Source organism: Chamaea fasciata, unplaced genomic scaffold (assembly GCF_029207755.1).
Source record: "Chamaea fasciata isolate MVZ Bird 193981 ecotype frontalis unplaced genomic scaffold, bChaFas1.0.hap1 SCAF_132, whole genome shotgun sequence".
In the NCBI taxonomy this organism is placed as follows: Eukaryota; Metazoa; Chordata; class Aves; order Passeriformes; family Sylviidae; genus Chamaea; species Chamaea fasciata.
The window spans coordinates 94,563-113,943 of record NW_027094217.1 but is presented as its reverse complement, the minus strand read 5'-3'; the positions used below and the strand labels follow the sequence as shown (position 1 = coordinate 113,943).

Here is a 19,381-nt window from a genome sequence, read left to right as displayed (position 1 = left end):
GACAAAGCATTCCACACCACAGTATCAGCAAACCGCATAAAAATCGCCAATTTCATCCCTTCCTCCTTTATTCCTTGCAAGCAGTCTCACAAAGTTTAGCACTGACATTTGAGTCGTGGCCAATGCTTTTCTGTAGGGTATTTAGTGTCACATCCCTGAGCAGCCAAAGGTGGCAAATCAGTATTGTCAGCATTACTGCACATTATTATTATTGTTTCACATATAAAGATAGAGATATAGATAGAAACATAGATTTAGACATAGTGTAACACGAGGCTGGTGGGTTGGAGACAGACACACCACACAGTATCTTGTTGAGTTCTGACCAACAGCCACAATTTATTGTTCCAAGCTCCCTTTTATGGTGAGTTTGAATTTCCCAGGCTTGGAAAGCCAACTGGTTGGGAATCTCTGCACTGCCCACATCTCTGGCCAGGGGTGTGTCTGCAGCCAGGGCTTGGCTGGGCTTGGCTGAGCTCTTTGTTCCCCCGGGGACTTCTAGAACAAGCCAGGTCAGCCCAGTTGGGTCTGTTATGATCAGACTCGTTATGCCCAGCTGTGAACCAGCTGGACCCTGCTACATCTCCTGCCTTTGCTTTTATTAAAATGCAGATTGTTTTCCGTTATCCCATTTGCAAGGGCCCTTTTGCAGACAGGGTAACACAAGACAGCATGGGTTTAATTTGAAGGAGGTTTTGACAAACTTAATTCTGCTCAGCCAGTGATGTGTCCCATGTACCACTGGAGCTGCAGCACTCACTCCCAGGAGCTGTCAGGCGAGATCACAATCTTCCGGGCTGGCGTGTTACAGGTTAACTGCTTATGGTTCCAAACTACAACTTAACACTAAAACAAGAAAACGTTCAACTTTTAAAACCCTGAGAAAAACCAATTAACAGAATTAACAAGATTAACAATTAACAGAAAAACAATTTGTAAACAGAAAAAACCACTCTGTAAACAGAAAACCAGTTTGTAAACAAACAGAATCCTTAAATGCACCGTCACTCTAAGAGTCCCAGCTCTCCACGAGGTCGGTGAACAAGCTGTTTCCAGCACTGTTCCACACACGGCTCCACACCGTCTGTGGAGGGGCCACCAGGAGAATGCTGCTGGTGGTCTTGGACAGGACGTAAGGTAGGACAGACACGTCGGGCAGGTGCCCAAAGCGTTCCAGTGTCCTTGCAAAGCACTTTGCAAGGCTGTACTGTTAGCAAAACACCATTAGAATTGCTCTTGTGTCACAGAGACAAGACAACTTTTGAAGCATCCGTAGCATTCAACTGTAAACACCTGCGACAACATTTGATAATTAACTGTGCAGTTAGTTCAAAGACAGTGGGTGCCGTCTTTTTTGCTTGATGAGGTGGAAGCATTCATTCTGGAATGTGCAAAGTATCAGGCCAGCGTGGATTCCACTGCCCAATAACACCAGTAGGATGAAAACTAACAATGAGAATAAACACAGTGATCCACACCTCTGGGCATATCCGGTGGACTTGTCTGTTGGTGATAGCTTGCTCTGCTGTTTCAACAGCAGCTTTTGCCTCTAGGATTAATTTTCTGGGGGAAGTTAATTCAGAGTCACCCTTTAGGAGGTCAAATAAAGGTGCTAGTTGAGAGTCAGTCAGTCCTAGGTAAGGTCTGACCCAGTTGATGGTACCCAAGAGTTTTTGTGCATCGTTTAGAGTTAGAATTTTGGTTGGAAACGGAATTGTTTGTGGCTGTATGGTCTGGTTCATTATTTTGAGTCCCAAATATTTCCAGGGTGGTTGCTGCTGCACTTTCTCTGGTGCTACTTGCAGCCCAAGTGGTTTGAACGCTTGCAACAGGCTTGGCTGAATCAATGAGGGTTCTTTTCTGGTTTGGGTTGCAATCAAAATGTCATCCAGGCCATGGTAACAGTATGCCCCTGGAAACTGTTCTCTCACTGATCAGAGTACCTGAGCAACACCCCACTGACACATCGTGGGGCTGTTTCCCACGCCTTGGGAAAGTTCTTTCCATTGGTAACGTTGCACTGGTGCAGTGTTATTAATAGAAGGCACGGTCAAGGCAAACTTTGGGGTATCATCTGGGGGTAATGGAAGAGTGAAAAAACAGCCCTTTAAGTCCACAATCAGGATGTCCCAGGAGGCAGGCAGCACTGTGGGACATCGATGGCACACCAGGCTGCAATGTGCCCATTCTCTCCATCATGGAATTGGTTTTTCTCAGGTCATGGAGTAACCTCCACTTAGCAGATTTCTTTTTTATAACAAATACTGGGGTGTTCCAAGGGCTCATAGATGGCTCTATGTGTCCTTGAGCCAGTTGTTCCTGTACCAGGGTTTTTAGGGCATCTAAGTCTCTCCTTTTCAAGAGACCACTGTGGTACCCACTCAGGCTGAGTAGTGAGCCATTTCAGAGCCAGTGTGGGGTACTTTACACCCTCTAATACAGTGGCCCCTGTCAAAAATCTGTTCCCACCTCAGCCCACTCCAGAGCCAGAGAACTCTAGGGAAGGGCTTCCCATCCAGGAATTTCGGATAGGACTGATTCCTCACCTTTAGATTTAAAAAGTGTCATTTTGTGCTGATCCGGCCAAGTTATGCCAATTTTGTTTTCGCAGTGGGCAGGCTCAGCACCAAGGACACAGACACCACCTGAAGGAATCAGTGAAATTTACTACAGTTCAAAGCAGCAAAGGAGCACAGAAGGAGCAGCTCAGCAATGCAGCCAGCCGTCACTACCACGGATTGCCCGCAGTGATTGAGAAAGATCCATCACCAGTTACCCTCAGCCTTTCCCATCACCCACACCCACACAGCAGCTGGGGAAGCTGTCACAGCCAAGGACTGCAGAGCCTCTCCCGGACACTGGGAATTCCTGCAGCTGCCTCCAGCCACAGCTGAGGCTCCAGCCTGGCTGGGAGAGGGCCCAGCTTTGATAGTGCTGAATAAACAAACTGCCAGCAGCACTCCTAGTACAGGAACATCTGGTTGCATCCTCCTCTTGGGTTTCTCCCAAAGCCTGGCCAGGGCCCAAGGAGGAACCAGGGGAGTTGCCTTTGACCCTACAGCCCCGAACAAGGCCAGATGTCAGACTTCATGGCCTTGTCTGGCTTCTAAATACAGAAAGGTCAATACATGGTTCACTAAGGAGAGGATGCATCTATTACAACGCTAATGACGGTGCGTATTTTGTTAACGAGCAGATACAAAGATAACCTTTGGCTGGAAGGTTCATCGAGAGGTCACCTTTGGCTCAGGGCCGCTTGTTCAGGCCTCAGTCAGGCCTCTTGTCCAGGCCTTGGCACTTCAGGCTTTAGTGCTGGGCTTGACACTGCTGGCTTAACACTGGGACTTGATGAGCTCCCAGGTCTTTCCCAACAGAAAGGATTCTATATTTCCATGATTTTATCTGCTGGATTCAGTCAGGTCCATGTTAGCAGCATTACTTTGGTCAAAAAGTTCCCTCTTGGTCAGCTCTTGTGGCCTAAGGCTTCAGCTCCATCAGCTCCTGGTGCTAAGCTGCTCACGCTGAACGAGACGACTCAGAGAGAAGAATACAGTTCATCCAATTCCTTCTGGGACACTGAGAGGGGAGGGTGTGCAAACAGGAGCATTGTTTGGTGTCCCCTCGTCTCTGCCCTTCACGCCTTTCAGCGCTTAGAAACAGCCGAGAGCTTTCTCCAAGAGTGCAATGAAGCAGCTGTTCCTGCTCCCAGGTCTGGCTCTCTCCAGTCTCTGACCTTGCCTGCTTTTGCCCCTCTTGCTGTGCCCTCTGTTCCCCCGGGGCTCGGTGGCTGCTGCCCAGGACTGTGGAAGTGGCACAGATCCAGGGGTCGAGACCCTCCTTCCTCTGCCCTTGCAGCTGCCTGCTCACAGCAGCCTTTTCCATCTGGAAGCTCCACGTGGAGAGGGAGTCCTCACCTCTGTTCCTTGCACAACCCCCAGGAGCCCAGGGCTGCCATCTCAAGTCCCTGCGGGCCCTGAGGGCACCCGGGTGCCTCAGGCTGCTGTGACACCACTGCCCACGGGAGGGAACAGTGGCGGGGGCTGTGCTCAAAGCCAGCTCCATGTGCTGCTGTTGCTGCTGCTGCTGTGGGGGTCGTTTGTCCAGCCCTGCCCCAGACTGAGGGATCGGATCCAGGCCCTGCTGCTGCTCCCTGGGGATCAGGCACAGTTTGGTTGTCGCCGTCAGGGCCAGCAGAAGCCGTGGCCGGAGCAGCGGGTGCTGACAGTGCCCCAGGGCCCGGGGCCGGAGGTGTTCCTGTGCTGGGGGCTGGCCGGAGCTGCCCCTTGTTCTCCCTCTGCCTCCCGCAGAGCTGGGCCGGGCACAAGTGGGGCAGCACAGCAAACAGGGAGCCTGCCAGTCTCTTCCAGCCCTGTCTGCTCAGAGTTTGGGCCTTGGAGCTGCAGCTGGACACAGGCAGCTGCTCCTGCTCCCTCTGCGTGTCCCCGTGTTCAGCAGTGCTGCTCCATCAGTCTGTGCCCAGCAACGGGGAAAAGCCTCAGCCCTGCAGGGCCAGGAGCTGCCGGGCTCTGCCTGGGGAGCTGCTCCACACGGGAACCAGCAGCAAAGGACATTCCTTCCCTAGGACAAGTTTTCTATTAAGAAAAAAAAAAAAAAAGAAAATTAAAAACAACACAGAAAAAAAAGTGGAAGATAAAAACAAAACCCAAGTGCAGCGTAGTAAAAATACTTTATAGCTTTGGATAAAGAGATAACTGAACTTTTTCAAATGAGATCTCCGTTATTTACTCCATAAATGTGCTGATGGCATGGATCCATCCTACTGACCTCAGCAGCCTTTTAAAAAAGATTTTGTGGTTTGTTTCCAGTATTATTTTAAATTGTGATTGAAGCAATAGGAAATTGCTTTGTGCCCTGCCAGCTCCATGCAGGACTGGGAATCTAAACTTTGCCAAACCCCAAATCCTTTACAAGACGACCTTCCTTCTCACCCTGTGAATGAGCTGCACATTCCCTTTGAAATTGTCAGGGGTTTCTTAAAGACGCAAAGTCCCACTTACAGCTTTTTGCTCTGCTTGGGAAGTGCAGAAGGGCAATTCTTCATCCATCCGCTCCAGACTGCACTGCCTTAGGAACGCCGTCCACTCGCCAGGTTTTGCTCACTTGTGGCACTTCTGGAGGAGGAAGAAAGGGCACTTGCACGATTTCAGCCAAAAAAGGAATGAAGAGCGGGACAGACAAAACATCCTGTGGAGATCCAGGCGTTCAGCTGGAACTGTGGAGTGCTTGGGTTCTTGCCAATTGGATGTGGATCCCTCACTGCAATCTCTTGGCCTGCAGGAGAGTCTCACTCACCTGCAAAAGCAGAAAGCTCACTCGGTGGGCTCAGAATGGGCTCGTCTGATGCAAAGCTGTCAGAGCAATGTGAGGGCAGAGCCGGCCCAGCCGTGCCTGGGGCTGAGCCCAGCAGAGCCCTGGCAGAGCCCAGAGCAGCCTCAGCACCCGCAGAGCCCGGCTGGAAGGAGAGAAACCAGAAACTGCCCGTCAGCCGAAGGCTCCTGTCCCCTCGTCCCGACCGCCCGCAGTGCCCAGGCCACGCTGGCCGTGCTCAGAGCTGGGCCCAAAGCTGCCCATCACTGCTGCCTTTGGGGGCAGAGCAGGAGGGCAGGACACGTGCCCAGCCTGCAGCCAGCCACGGCACATCCAGCCCTCAGCAGCTGCGCAGAGCCAAAAGGCAGCTTGACGGCCGAGTGAAGAATCTGTGGCGTCTGCCCCAGCAAAGGGAGGAACCTTTGGTGCCCGGCCAGGCCGTGCCATGCCCACATCTGGGAGCATCCCCCCAGCTGTGGACTCACCTGCAAATTGGGCCCCAGGGAGCGTGTCTGAAGAAGGTGCCAGAATCCAAGTCGATCATCCTCAGCTGCCGGTGGCCAGGTCGAGGAAGAGCTTGGCATCCTTGGGGTTGTCCTTGGTGTCTCCAGCAGCAGCCCCACCTGATACAGCTTCTCCAGGGGCTCCTCCTTCCCTGGGGGCCAGACCAGGCTGTCAGTGCTCTGCCCAGGGCCCCAGCCACCAACGAACCAGGACAAGCATAACTAGGGTGGATGGTGGCCACCAGTGCTTGCTACACCAGGTCTCCAGCTCCGCCCCAGCACAGATGTTCCCATCTGGTCATCCCTGCTCAGAGCTACAGGCAGGACAAAAACACTCTGGTTTTCTTTAGCACTGATTGCCATGAGATGTGTGGAGCTCTTACCTGTCAGGTCTTTGGATCAAACTGTGCACATGGACCTCTCCCATCTTCTAGGGACGATGAACACCCTGCAGCCAAGGATCATTGAAGAGGTCTTCTAAGGATGGCCTGTCCAAGGGTTGCATGGACAAACACCTCCTGATAACATTTTGGCACTCTGAAGAGAGAAACCAGAAACCAGCAGTCAGTTGGAGAAGGATCCCGTCTGCTTTGCCCCTCCATTCCCGTGCCCAGGCCATGCTGGGTGTGCCCAGAGCTGTGCCTAAACTTCCCCATGGATTCTCTGTTTGGAGGAGAGCAGGACATGTGCCACCTCCTCAGCAGCTGCCAGAGCAGGGTGCTCATCAGCCTGCTGCTGTCTCCCAGCACCGGGATTCCCCTGTGCCCAGAGATGAGGACCCACCTTGAGAGAGCCATCGTGGGAACAAGATGCGCCCCCAGATGAACTGCTGGCCCCTCCTGAACGGGTGCTTCCCCATGACCAGGTGGTACAGCAGGAGGCCCAGGGACCAGATGGTCGCTGCCTCGCCGTGGTAGTGTTGGTGGTGGATCCACTCTGGTGGGCTGTAGGGCAGGGTTCCTATGGAACACAGACGGAGTTCATCAGGGGATGCTGCAACTCCTAAAGCCTCGCCCCGGCATCCCTGGGCGTGTGGGGGCTGGCCCCCTCCCGCCCCCACCCAAAAGCAACTTGGCTCAAGAAATAACGCTGCTCCTAGCAGCGAGAGGGGGAAGCCGCGGTGCTACAGCCAGGCTGGGCCGTGAGATGCCCAGGAACATCCCCTGAGAGGGCTCACCTGCAAATTGCCTGTAGGCTGTGTCTTGGAGGAAGGCGCCGCAGCCAAAGTCGATCAGTTTGAGCTGCCCGGTGGCCAGGTCGAGCAGGATGTTCTCGGGCTTGATGTCGCGGTGCAGGACCCCGCAGCTGGTGCAGTGCCGCACGGCCGCCAGCACCTGGCGGAACAGCCCCCGCGCCTCCTCCTCCGGCAGGAACCTCCGCTCCGCCAGGAAACCCGAGAGGTCCTGGCACCGCTCCGGACGCTCCAGCACCAACAGGAAGCTGTTGGGGAGCTCAACCCACTCCAGCAGCTGAATGATGCCACCACATCCAGAGGACAGCCTGTCCAGCAGCACGATTTCCAGGGGCGCACGGGCGCCGTTGGGCTGCCGAAGGACCACGATGCCGTCAGTGGGGCTGAGGCTGTGCCAGGGCTCGGGAACCCCTCACCCAGCCCCGGATGCTCTGGGCCCCCCGCTCAGCCCACGCCCGCTCTCCCTGCAGGGCTCCCGCCGGCTCTTCCCCTGCCGGGCCCCAGCTTCTCCCGCCGGCCCCGCTCACTCACCAGCTCGCCCCAGTGCTGGACGCGGGCCCGGGGCACGCATTTGATGGCCACCTGCGAGCAAAGGCCAGCAGCGGGCTCAGCTTGCCGCCTGCCCCGCCGCGCCCCGATCTTCTCCTCCTCCTCCTCCGCCCTCCTCCTCCTCCGCCCGCCGCCAGCCCCGCCGCTCACCGGGGCGCCGTCCGAGAGCCGCGTCCCCGAGTAGACGCTGCCGAAGCCTCCGCGCCCCAGCAGCGAACCCAGCCGGTACCGGTCCTGCAGGGCTTCCCGCGCCTCCCCTGCGGGCGACACGCGGCCCTCAGCGCTCGGCCCGGGGCCAGACACGGCCCCCGAGCGCCCCCCGAGCGCCCCGGGCCGGGCATCCCCACCCGCCCCGGGCCCCGGCGGCTCGAGGCCGGCGGCTGCGCTGCCGAGCGGCGGAGCTCGGGCCGGGCAAGCCGCGGCGGAGGCGGCGGGAGCGGCCGCGCCGCGTGTGTCCGCGGGGCCCGGGAGGAGCCGGGGCCGGGGCCGGGGCCGGGGCGGGGGTCGGGGTTGGGGCCGGGGCCGGGGCCGGGGCGGGGGTTGGGTTCGGGGTCGGGGCCGGGATCGGGGCCGGGGCCGGGGCCGGGGCCGGGGCCGGGGTCGGGACAGGCGCAGCCAAAGCGCAGCGATGCCGCCCTGGCCCCAGGCACTGATGCCCGCCCAGCACCGCCACAGCCAGCACCGCCAGAGCCGGGCGGAGCCCAGACCGCGGCGGGACGCCCGGGGCCGGGGGCGGGCCCGGGGCATGGCCCAGCCCTGCGGGGGGAGAGGGAGAGGCCGGGACGGGGACGCCGAGAGGGGCCGGGGGGGTCGGGAAAGGGACACCGGGAGAGGCTGCGGGACAGCGAGACAGAGTGTGGGACAGTGGGAGAGGGAGAGGAGGAACAAGAGAGGGACGGGGACGGGTCGTAGACGCCGTAGACTCGCTGCTGCCGCTGCTGCTGCCGCTGCCGCCGCTGCAACTGGAGCCCTGGGGCCGTTTGTCCGCGTGTCCGTTCCACGCTCCAGCCCCGCGCTCCCCGGGGGCAGCCCGCGAGCCGCTCCAAACACGGCAACTTGGCCGTGCTGAGCCCAGATCCAGAGGCCTGACTCCTGCGCCGTGGCAGAGGAATTCCCTCGGTCGCTGCTGTGCATTGTCCCTGCTGAGGGTCAGACACTGTCAGGACACATTCCCTGGTTGTAGGATTCGTGCCCGACCCAAGCACGACGCTTATGTCTCCAGCGTTACTTTGCAGCAAAAACAGGGGAAGGCAAACTCTGTGTACGGCCCATGGTATTTTCGAGGGTCTAAAACTCACTAAGTCATTGATCTGAGAGGTGAGATCCATTTGGGATTAATGGCACGGAGAAGTAGTGCAACACGGAAAAGGGAAGCATAGAAATAAATAGAGGAAAACCTCTTGGTTTATTTCTTGCATTTTCATTTCACTTCTGGAAAGCTGTTGCAGTTTTCCAGCAACCTTCACCACAGTCCCAGCTACTCTTTTCAAGAACCTTTCGTGGAGAACGAGGTCGAGCTGCTGGCACAAGATGTGCCACCAACTGCAGCTTCTCCTGGATTTCCATACTGAGTGCAGCACGACTTTTGCAGCAAAGCAGGACAAATGTTTGGAAAACTTTACGATTTGTCCTTTCTTTTTTCCTTGTGGACTGGGGAGTTGTGCCATTGGTAAGGTTTTCCTTGTTACTGTTTTAATCCAAGAAAACAGGAGGTGGCACCAGCACTTGTTGGGAAATGCAACCCTGACTGAATCCAGAGACAGAATCTCCCTGACACTGTGTGAGCTCCCCGGGCTGGGCTCAGGTTCCTGCTGGGACTCTGCAGAGAGCTCCAGCTGGGATCAGCAGCAGCTGGAAATACCTCTGGGCATCTCCCTTTTCTGCTGCTCGGAGGAAGCAATGAAGTGAGTCAAGAAGTTCTGGTTTTTCTTTCTCCGGGTGCATTTTTGCATTTTGTTTGACACCCCAGCGGCAATTTTTGTGATGGCCTCTCTAAGTTGATTCTATTTCAGCAGCACCAGCAGCAGGGCTGTGTTGGAGCGCTGCAAATGTGGCCTGTGTGGCTTTCATTCCCCTCGACTTAGTGCCCGGGGACTTGGGAGCATTTCAATCTCTTCTTTGCACGGTGCCTGCACCAGAAAGACTGAGTTCACTGTCACAAAAGCACAGCGGGTAGCAAGGATGGAAAAAGGCAATTGCAGTTGTCCTGATAAAATCCAGTCGGCAGCCAGAGGGGTGCAGCAGCAGCCGCCATCTCCAATTGCCAAGGCAAAGGCAGCAGCAGCCTCCTGCCGTCACCTCAGGCTGAGTGAAACAGTGCTGAAAACAGCGCTGGAAGCCGACCCTTCCTTTCTCTGGAGGCTGGGTCGGGGCAGCACAGGCGGGCCCTGAGCAGTCTGGGCTGTTGGCGGGTGAGCGTTGCTCCGGTCCGCAGTGGAGCCGGACAAAGGCCTTGGAAGGCGAGGCAGGAGCAGGTGGGAAGGGGCCGGCGCTGCTGATGCTCCTGCCCGGGAGCCCCGGCCGGGCCGGGCCGGCGCCCGCTGCGCTGCGGCTCCTGCTGCTGCCAGAGCCGGGCGGGCCTCGGGGACAGGGAATGGACACGGGGGGACAGCAAAGGCCGGCGGGGCTGCGGGGATGCTGGTGCTGGGGCCAGCGCCGGCACGGAGCTTCGGCCGCAATTGACCCGGAGGGAACCGCTGGGCAAAGGCTCCATTTCAGCCTTTCTTTCCTCATGGCTGCGAAACGACCGAAATAAAAGGAGAACCAGCAGGGCCCGGCCCCTTCTCCTTCGGGAGGAGCTCCACGCCTGGGGCCGGGAGGGGCCCTGAGGGGCCGGGAGGGGCAATGAAGGGCCATGAAGGGCTGTCGGGGGCCAGGAGAGGTTCTGTGTAGCCAGGAGGGGTTTGAGGGGCCGTGAGGAGCCTCAGCCCCGGCACAGCGGGGTCCCACCGTGTCCCCAGGGCAGGGCAGCCGTGAGGGGCCGCGAGTGCAGACGTGGCAGCAGAGCGGGCTTGGGGCATCTCCGGGAGGGGATGAGAGCCTTCCCCAGCTCCAAACCACACCAAACCCACCACTAACAGGATTTCCCATCTTTAGAATCCACTGGCAACTTGGAGTCGACTGAACCGTTTAATCCCAGTGGAAAATGCAAGGGAATTTTCCTAATGACTTACATCCAGCCTTGGTTAATCGTGTCTAAGATTTAAAAATCTGACCAGTGAAAAGTAACACTAATAAATAATAAGAACAATAGCAAGAAATAAACTCCCAAATCCCAACACTCAGCACCACACCAAAATGACAAACCTCATTTTTCTTTACTAGCACAAGGTTCATGAAAACAAATCCTGTTAACTTTCTCCACCTCACATCTTCCCCACCAGACAAATGAGGCCGTTTGCAGTGTTTAATACAAGTCACAATGGAGGGCTGGAGGAAAGAACGACGAGACACTACCAATTTACATGTCAAACCCAGCGGTCCAGCTTCAAAGTGGAGAGAATAAAATGGAATGGGGGCAGAGGCTGGTCAGATGTTCCTCTAAAGGATGGCAAAATCACCTCCAAGTGAACAGGAGGGGAAAATCAATCCCTATAAACCACCCAGGGTGTTCAGGGACTCAGCTGTGAGGAGCTGGACATGGACAGAGGCATCTGGAACAGTTCTTTCCTCAGGCTGAGCTCTCCAGCCTGGCCCTGAAGTCAATCAAGTGCTTTCCCAGAGCATTCCATGGTTGCCAAGCACCCTTCAAGATGTGGCTCACAGGAGCAGAGAACCTTTCTCAAGGTTCTGAGCAGAAAAAGTGGCAAGAGATGCCCAATTCAGAGCTCTGTTTAAAAACCTGGAAAATAAAAATCAGTTGAACTCTGAAGCCCAGCGGTGGCTCCCAGAATCTCAGAGCCAAGGGAAAACGGGAAAGGCTTTTTACAAGAACCAACGCTGAAGAGCTCCAGATGAATGTGTGACATTTTGAGAGGCTTCCAATTTTCCACAGTTTTCCTTGAATTGTTGAAATTGATTTTGCCTTTGCCTCCTCTTGCACTAAAGGAGCCTCATTTCAGCAGCCAGGAAGGCAAAGCTCATTCCTGGCCCTGGCTGCTGCTGTCCGTGCAGCATTTCCATCCCTCCCGTGGCCTCTTCCCTCAGGGTCCCCAGCAGCAGCTGCCGGAGCAGCACATGGAAGCTGCAGATGGAAGTGCTGCCCACCCCAGCCTGAAGCTGCACAAGGATCCTGCTGCCAGGAACCCCAATATTCCCTCCCAGGGGCCCTGCAAACAGTCACCAATTTTCAGAAGAGCAGTGTGGACAGCAGCTGCACCTGGCCGTTATCCTCTATGAAAGGAAGAAAAAAAGACCTCAGCATCGGCTGCTCGGGGCTCAGCTGGGCGTGAGCCTGCAAACCCACAGGGCACCAAGTGTTTGGTGGGCACACAGTGGCCGTGGCTGGGGGCACAGAGCCTTGCATGGTCAGAGAGTGGCAGGAGCACCGCAACCAGCTGCAGGGCGACACGGCTGGGTCTCAGCATGTCCTTGTCCAAAACTGCAAACCTGAGTATCACGGCCGTCATCCTGACTGACTGTTCATCTGTGTCCCGCAGGAGCTCCACAAAATGTTCAGGCAGGGGCCACACTTTTTTGGTCTGTGAAGAGCACAAGTCGTGAAACGCCGCCCTGGTGCCAACAGGGCCCAGAGGCCAAAGGCCTGTCCCGAGGTACTCGGGCAGCCGAACCAGGAGGCAGGAGAGCTGGGAGCAGCTGCCTGAGCTCTCGAAGCCCAGCCAAGCCCAAGCGACTGCATTCCCCAGCTCAGCTCCAGCCACTGCCCCCTTGTCACCATTGAGGGAGGGATCCTCAGTGAGCTCGAGAAGGGCCCTGAGCGCAAGGTTACACCTTTCCCTGCACTCACTCCGCAGGTGCTTTGGGGGAGCGCCAGAGCAGCCGGCTGGCAGGAACATGGCAGCTCCCCAGGGGCTGCTTGTGGCCTCTGACACCCAATTCCTCAGGGCTTCCCACCAGCCCAGCCCCTCAGAGTCTCCCCCAGCCCGGCCAGCCTGCCCGGCAGCAGAGGCGCAGCCCCACAGCAGCTCCAGAGGAGCCCGACCAAGAGGCACCGCGGAGCCCTCAGCAATCCGGCCAGCAGCACACGGGCAGGAGGACACAGACGGCGGTTCCTGGCTGGCACAGGGCTTGTGGCCATCTCCAGGCTCCGGCCTCGCAGGGATGCCCACAGCTCCGGCCCCCGCCCACGCGCTCTCTCGGCAGTGCAAAGGCTTCCGCAGGACCACTGAGGGCCGAGGGGCTTCTGGCCATTTTCCCTGCAAGGCTGCACGCCTGGGCAGCTTGCTGAGCACAAAGCACCCTTTTCCCCCTCTTCCCCTGTGCACCCAGGGCAGCAAAAGAAAAATCCTGGGAGTCCGTGTATTGTAACACATATCCTATATTTATATACTGAAGAAAAAAAAGAAGAAAAGAAGAATCCTGTAGAAGAAGAAAATCCCCGCTGGCTCAGTTGGCCCCAGCAGACAGAGTGTCCTAGATCAGCTCTCCGCAGAGCTCCAGCAGCGCAGCCAGCCCAGGCCCGACAGTCGAGGCCGTGTCTTCCGTGCCCTGCGGAGCTGATCTCGCAGCTTCCACAGGATGGAGTACGGAGCTCTCTGGACTGCCCGGAGGACCAAGGCTGTTTCAATGGCCAGGTTTCTGATGGCAGGGCTGCTGTCATCTGCCGTGTCTTCAAGGGCTGCAAGACAGAGGAACACGGGGCCATAGCCCTGATCAGCAGGGACCCGAGGAGAGCCCCCTGCCAGGGCCAGCCCAGCCCGCTCTTGCCATGGCCACGAGGGAGCAGGGACCAAGGGGATTGAAACATTAATTTTGAAGAATTACAGACTTTATACTGGATATTGCTGAAGTAAGACAGATAGACTTCCCTTTTGATAAGCAGAAGCCGGATTTAAGGAACTGATAAATCATGGGGCCTGTCAACTTATGTTTGTGTATTCTGACTAATCAATAGGCTTCAAGAAGCACAGTAAATTCATAAATGAAATACTCCTGGGAAAACGGGATTCAGTCGTCACGCAACACTAAAAGGTTAAAAAGTCAAAGCGAAGAAGACTCACTTACTTCATCATTTTGAGACCCCGCCCCATAAAAAAGACCACCGACCCATTTCAAAGAACAAACCACGCATGCTTAATAGCTTTTGGCTAATTACCATAGGAAGTGGGGAATGGGAGGTACTGAAGTCATGAATATACATTTGTGTTTTGGGTATTCAATCCTTCTGTACATAAAAAGACCCTGTGATCTTCTGTGAGCGCGCGTGTGTTCGGGAGCTATCCCGCACGCTGTCTGGCGTCGTAATTAAACATACACTTTCTAACTCTAAACTGCTGGAGAGTCTTTTGTCCGTCATTGTTGGATATCGGCATTAGGGCGATATTCCTATTTTTTTAATAATTCAATAGAACACCCCAAATTGCCCAATTTGGACCCCAAATTTCCAAGAATTAGCTGTATAGAGCCAAAAATTCACAAAAATTTCCTTTATGGACCCCAGAACTCCACTATAGAGATGCCAAGACTCCCCCAGACCCCCTTACATCCCATGTAGAGAACCCCAGATCCCCTATAGGATCCCCCAGGCGCCCCCGGACCCTCTATCGAGCCCCTACATATCCCCTCAGACCCCCCTGGGGACCTCCAGACCCCCCCAGACCCCCCAAATCCCCCACAGGGACCCACAGACACCCCCAGACCTCTCCGGACCCGCTACAGGCTCCCGCTGAGCCCTAGAGATCCCCTACAGACCCCCCAAATCCCCCAAAACGCCACAGAGACCCCCCAAATCCCCCACAGACACCCAGACCCCATTTAGGGACGCCCCGACCCCCTTTACGGACCCCGCTGGACCCTCTACCGAGCCCCCAGACCCCGATAGAGCCCCGAGACCCGCCCAGCCCCCTTTAGGGACGCCCAGACCGCCCTAAATCCCCTATGGACCCCCTTAAACCCCTTACAGACCACCCACTAAACCCCCTAAAGACACCCCCAGGTCCCCCCAGACCCCTATAGATCCCCTAGAGATCCCCTACAGATCCCCTATAGATCCCCTCTAGATCCCCCATGCCCCCACCGCAGGTCTCGGACACGCCGGAGCCGGCTCGGGGGACCGGGAACAAAGATGGCGGCGCCCGGGGGAAGCCACTTCTGGGTCATCTGCGCATGCGCTCGAGGGAACGCGCCAGCAGATGGGCGGGGTCCAAGGAAAAAGAGGCGTGGCCAATGAAAGGGCGGGGAACGAATGGAACGAGGCGGGGTCAGAGAAAGGGCGGGAACTGGGAGGGGAAAGGGGCGGGGTCCAGGAAACGGCGGGAATTCTGAGGGGGAATGGGCGGGGTCAAGGGAACGCGCGGTCCTAAAAGGGCCCGGTTTGGCTTAAAATCACCCAAAAGACCCTAAAATCTCCGGCACCGAGACCGAAACCAGCACCAGAAACGGCACCAGCACCGAGACTGAGACCGACACCGGAACCGAGACCGGCACCGCTCCGGGACCGGCACTGTGGGACCGACACCGAAACCGGCACCAGAACTGGTACCGGAACCAAGACTGAGACCGACACCGACACTGACACTGGGACCGGCGCCGGGAGCGCTTCGGAACCGGCACCGGCACCAGGACTGCTCCAGGACTGCGGCCAGAACCCAGACCGGGAGCGCTCCGGGATCGAGACCGAGACCGGCACCGGAACCAGCACCGAGACTGGCACCGCACCGGGACCAAGACTGGGATTGGCACTGGGAGCACTCCGGGACCAAAAACGGCACCGGCACCGCTCCGACACCGAGACTGAGACCAGGACTGAAACTGGAACCGGCACTGGCACCGAGACTGGCACCGCTCCGGGGTCGAGATCGGCACCGCGACCGGAATCAGCACCGGGAGCGCTCCGGGACCGAGACTGAGACCGAGGCCGAAACAGGGACCGGGATCGGACCCGGAATCGCTCCGGGATCGGCTCCAGGATCGCTCCGGGACCGCCGCGTTCGTTCTGGGGAGTTTTGGCCGCGCCCCCGGGCGGGACTGGGAGGGACGGGGAGGTTGCCCTGGGCCGGGCGGGACCGCCTCGGTTCGCATCGTTCCGAGGCGGCCACCCCGGTCCAGATGATCCCAGTCTCTATGGTTCTGATCCAGATGGTCCAGCCTGTGAAATCCCAGTCCATGTGATCCCAGTCCATGTGATCAAGAACTCTCCAAGTTTGATTTACTATCAAACCACATCCCACCCACCCAGCCCCACACAATCCCGATCCCAACATCCGCCCACAAAAATATCCCCAAACCAACTGTTCCATTTAGAGTTGTAACCCGTTCATTCTTATCCCATCCCCACTCACGTGGACCACCATGATACCCTGAGGTTGCCAGGTTCAGGTGACGACTTCTGGGATGTGATTCTTGAGTACTGGTATATCTAACAGTGTCTTCAGACCACGGCCACTCAGCTGGCTCCTGGCCATGGGAGTGTGGCAGGATACAGAGAAGTATTAATAATGTTAACATGGTTATTTTGTTTTCATGTCACTTGAAGTGTCCCCTCGGAGTTCTCCTGCAATAGCAAAACACAGAAAAATCTGCCACCTAAGGGCAGAACATTAAAATGATGGAATTATCCAGCGGGTATTTATCCGATGTTCTTTTCCTAAGGCATCAGATGCTATCCACGCAACTTTATTCAGAGAAGTTTTCAACACAAGTGGTACTTCTCCCACCGTAGGGAGGTCTACCAAAACAGGGTGTCCCGGGTCATGAACTGGATTTTCGGGATCATTTGGTCCTCTTTGTGAGGAGATTAAGCTCAGAGGATTTGGGCAAAAAGCAGTAATTTTGGCGCACCCATTTACCCCCCATCTTTCATTTTCACTTTGCACCGCTTTATGCAACCGGCCATCCCAGCCTCCCTCTTGTGGTTTCAGAAGTCGTTTTAAAAGACCGTTAGTCCTTTCTACAATTCCGTTAGCTTGAGGGTAATAGGGAGTGTGAAAAGACCATTTTATCCCTTCACCTTTTGCCCATTCCTGTACTACTTTAGCAGTAAAGTGTGACCCATTATCAGATTGAATTTCCTGTGGTTTTGGGAAAGTCCCGAACCATATCTGCAATGCTTTAACAGTGTTTTCCCCTGTAGCCCTTTTAAATGCCTCGGCTTGAACTGATCCAGATGTAATCTCAACCCCCACTAACACAAAATGTTTACCTCCTGATTGCTTAAAGGGACCCATGTAATCTACCTGCCATGCATCCCATAAGCCTTTACCTGTCCTCAAGTGTAGTGGGTCATCCTCTAAAGGATGTCTTTCTAGCCGTTTGCGACGCTGCTCACGGGCTGAAATGCAGGTGTTACACATTTCTCTGGTAACGGGCCAAGCCCGGGCATGAGCTTCCTGGTATAAATCTTTTGTACCTGTGTGTTGTCGTTTTACATGCAGCCATTCTAATAAGTGCTCCCAATCTTCAGTGATTTCATCCTTTTTCAGAGGACTTAATTTTGCTAATTCATCAGCTCTGTTATTCCATTCTCCTGCTGGATTATCATCTGTCTGGTGAGAGGCTACCCACCCTACAGCAAAATTCCCTTGACTTGCAATTTGTAAAATTTCTTGCCACTTTTCTTTCTGCCACACTGGAATTCTGTTAACTTCCCAATCATTCTGTTGCCAGAAAGGCAGCCGTTCAGTGCAGCCCTTATATACAGCATAGGAGTCAGTGTAAATACAGACAAGAGAGGTGTTTTGTGCCTCCCTCTGGAAAACACTCCAAACAGCTCTAAGTTCCCCAATTCGGGCACTGCCTTCCCCTTCTGTAATGATCCGCTCTGCAGAAGAAGTGTGCAAAGCTACAGCTCTGTATTTCCACACTTTTCCTTCACGCTTAGCTGAGGCCTCAGTAAACCATGAATGTGCTGTTTGCTCAGGGGAGAAGGGAGGGGCTATTTTAAGAACTGAGGCAGGTTTGTCTTGGCTGCTATTCAGATTCTCTGTGTCTTGTATTGGTAAATTTTTCACAGCGCCTTCAGTAATTGAAAAGATGTTATTAGAATGCTCTATTTGTGCATACCATTTCCTTACTGAGGCTCGTTGTGCTACCCCTTCAGGAGGTGGAGTCCCTGTGATCACTATTTTAATGACTTTAAAGGGACCTCTCAACACAATTGGTTGTTTTCTTGTGATTTTTTCTACTTCTATGAGAGCTTGGGTAACAACAAATAAGCCTTTCTCCCAAGTTGTAAATCTTTTTTCAGCATCTTTCAAGCCACGGGAGTAGAAGCTAACAGGTCTGATTGGGCCTTCAGGACCCCTTTGCCATATATGTACTGACAATCCTGAGGTAGCAAATCCCCATTCTACCTGAAAAGGATCTGCTGGGTGGATAGGGCCTAGGGCCTGATGAGCTGTGGCTTCAAAAATCAACAATTGTAATGCCTCTTCCTGAGAAGGGCTCCAGTCCCATTTTACTCCCTTTCTCAACAAATCATCAAGAGGTCTGGCAATAATTGAAAAATCTGGAATGTGTTTTCTCCAAAATACCAATAGTCCTAGAGCTTGTTGGAGTTCTTTTCTAGATTCAGGCATCTTGATTTGATCTAAAGAAGTTAGGGTGTCTGGTGGGATGCATGTCACACCTCCTTTCCACCAGATGCCTCAAAATTTCACTTCTTGAGAAGGTTTTTGTATTTTTCTGAGGGGATCTGCAAACCAAGGCTTTCTAAGTGGGAAATTATTTTCTGTTGAACATCCTCCACTACTTCTTTTTCTTCCCCTCCCACTAAAATATCATCTATGGACTGGTAAACAGCTACAGTGTCAGGTTTAGATAGTTCTTCTAATTCTTGGGCTAAAGCATGGTGGGCTAAAGTGGGGGAGTGTCGCTACCCTTGGGGTAGACGTGTGAAGGTATATTGCTGTCCCTCCCATGTAAAGGCAAAACGGTCCATATCTTCTTGTTGTATGGGTATCATGAAAAACATGTCTTTAACATCTATTGTTGCCGTAATAGAGTGAGCTTTCTCCTGAATTGATATTATTAATTCAGCTGTATTTGGGACCGCTGCTGTAAGAGGGTCTGTGTTGGCATTAAGCCGTCTGTAATCAACTGTCAGTCTCCACTTTCCATTGGGTTTTTTAACTGGCCAGATTGGTGAGTTAAAAGGGCTGTGAGTGTTAACAATTAGTCCTTGATCTTTCAATTCCTGAATGACTGGCTTGATGCCATCTTTAGCACCAGAGGGTAAAGGATATTGTTTCACAGAAGGGATTTTGCTGAACGGTAGGGAAGGAGCTGTTTGTAGCAGCCTGATGTTAAGGCTGGGAGCTCCGAAAGACCAGAGAAAGCCTTCTGAGTCTTCCCATTGTCTCCCAGCAAGTATATCCATCCCTAACAAACTGTCAGGAATGTTTCCGATGACCATTTGGACAGCTATTGGGTTGTCTTCTCCGGGCAGTGTGAGTTTTACTAGAGCGATACTCATAGACTCTGTAGTTCCTAGGGCATTTAAAACACAACATGGTTTTTTGCTGGGAACAAGCCCACACTTTTGGGCGTGTGTGATTTTCAATGCACTGATTTGGGCCCCTGTGTCCACAACAAAAGTTATTAATATTTGTTTGGGGCCAACTATTGCTGTAATCAATATGTCCCCTGTTCTCGGGTCCTTTGTGAGCTTCCTCAAAAACATCCAGTCTCCGTTTCTTCGCTCACTATCGAGAAACGGAGTTTCTAGTTTAAAGGAGGTTGGTGTGTTTCACTT

The 19,381-nt window shown here is 54.6% G+C and overlaps 1 protein-coding gene across 1 annotated transcript; it reads right to left on the bottom strand.

The window, feature by feature from the left end:
• Nucleotides 1-5,942: 5,942 nt before the first annotated feature.
• LOC136304598 (serine/threonine-protein kinase pim-1-like) lies at nucleotides 5,943-8,319 on the bottom strand. Its single transcript, XM_066208093.1, has 7 exons — nucleotides 8,136-8,319; nucleotides 7,723-8,051; nucleotides 7,555-7,605; nucleotides 7,009-7,375; nucleotides 6,615-6,791; nucleotides 6,215-6,368; nucleotides 5,943-5,983 (listed from the first exon to the last, which is right to left on the bottom strand). The coding sequence occupies exons 1-6, from the start codon at nucleotides 8,317-8,319 to the stop codon at nucleotides 6,262-6,264; spliced, it is 1,215 nt and encodes a 404-aa protein (XP_066064190.1). The 3' UTR covers nucleotides 5,943-5,983; nucleotides 6,215-6,261.
• Nucleotides 8,320-19,381: the final 11,062 nt, after the last annotated feature.

Excerpts from the sequence above, each read along its gene's own strand:
- LOC136304598 (XM_066208093.1), bottom strand. The coding sequence starts at position 8,319 with ATGCCCCGGGCCCGCCCCCGGCCCCGGGCGTCCCGCCGCGGTCTGGGC. Across the intron at positions 6,792-7,008 it reads AGCCTACAGGCAATTTGCAG|GAACCCTGCCCTACAGCCCA; the intron begins GTGAGCCCTCTC and ends TGTGTTCCATAG. Across the intron at positions 6,369-6,614 it reads CCCACGATGGCTCTCTCAAG|AGTGCCAAAATGTTATCAGG; the intron begins GTGGGTCCTCAT and ends TTCTCTCTTCAG.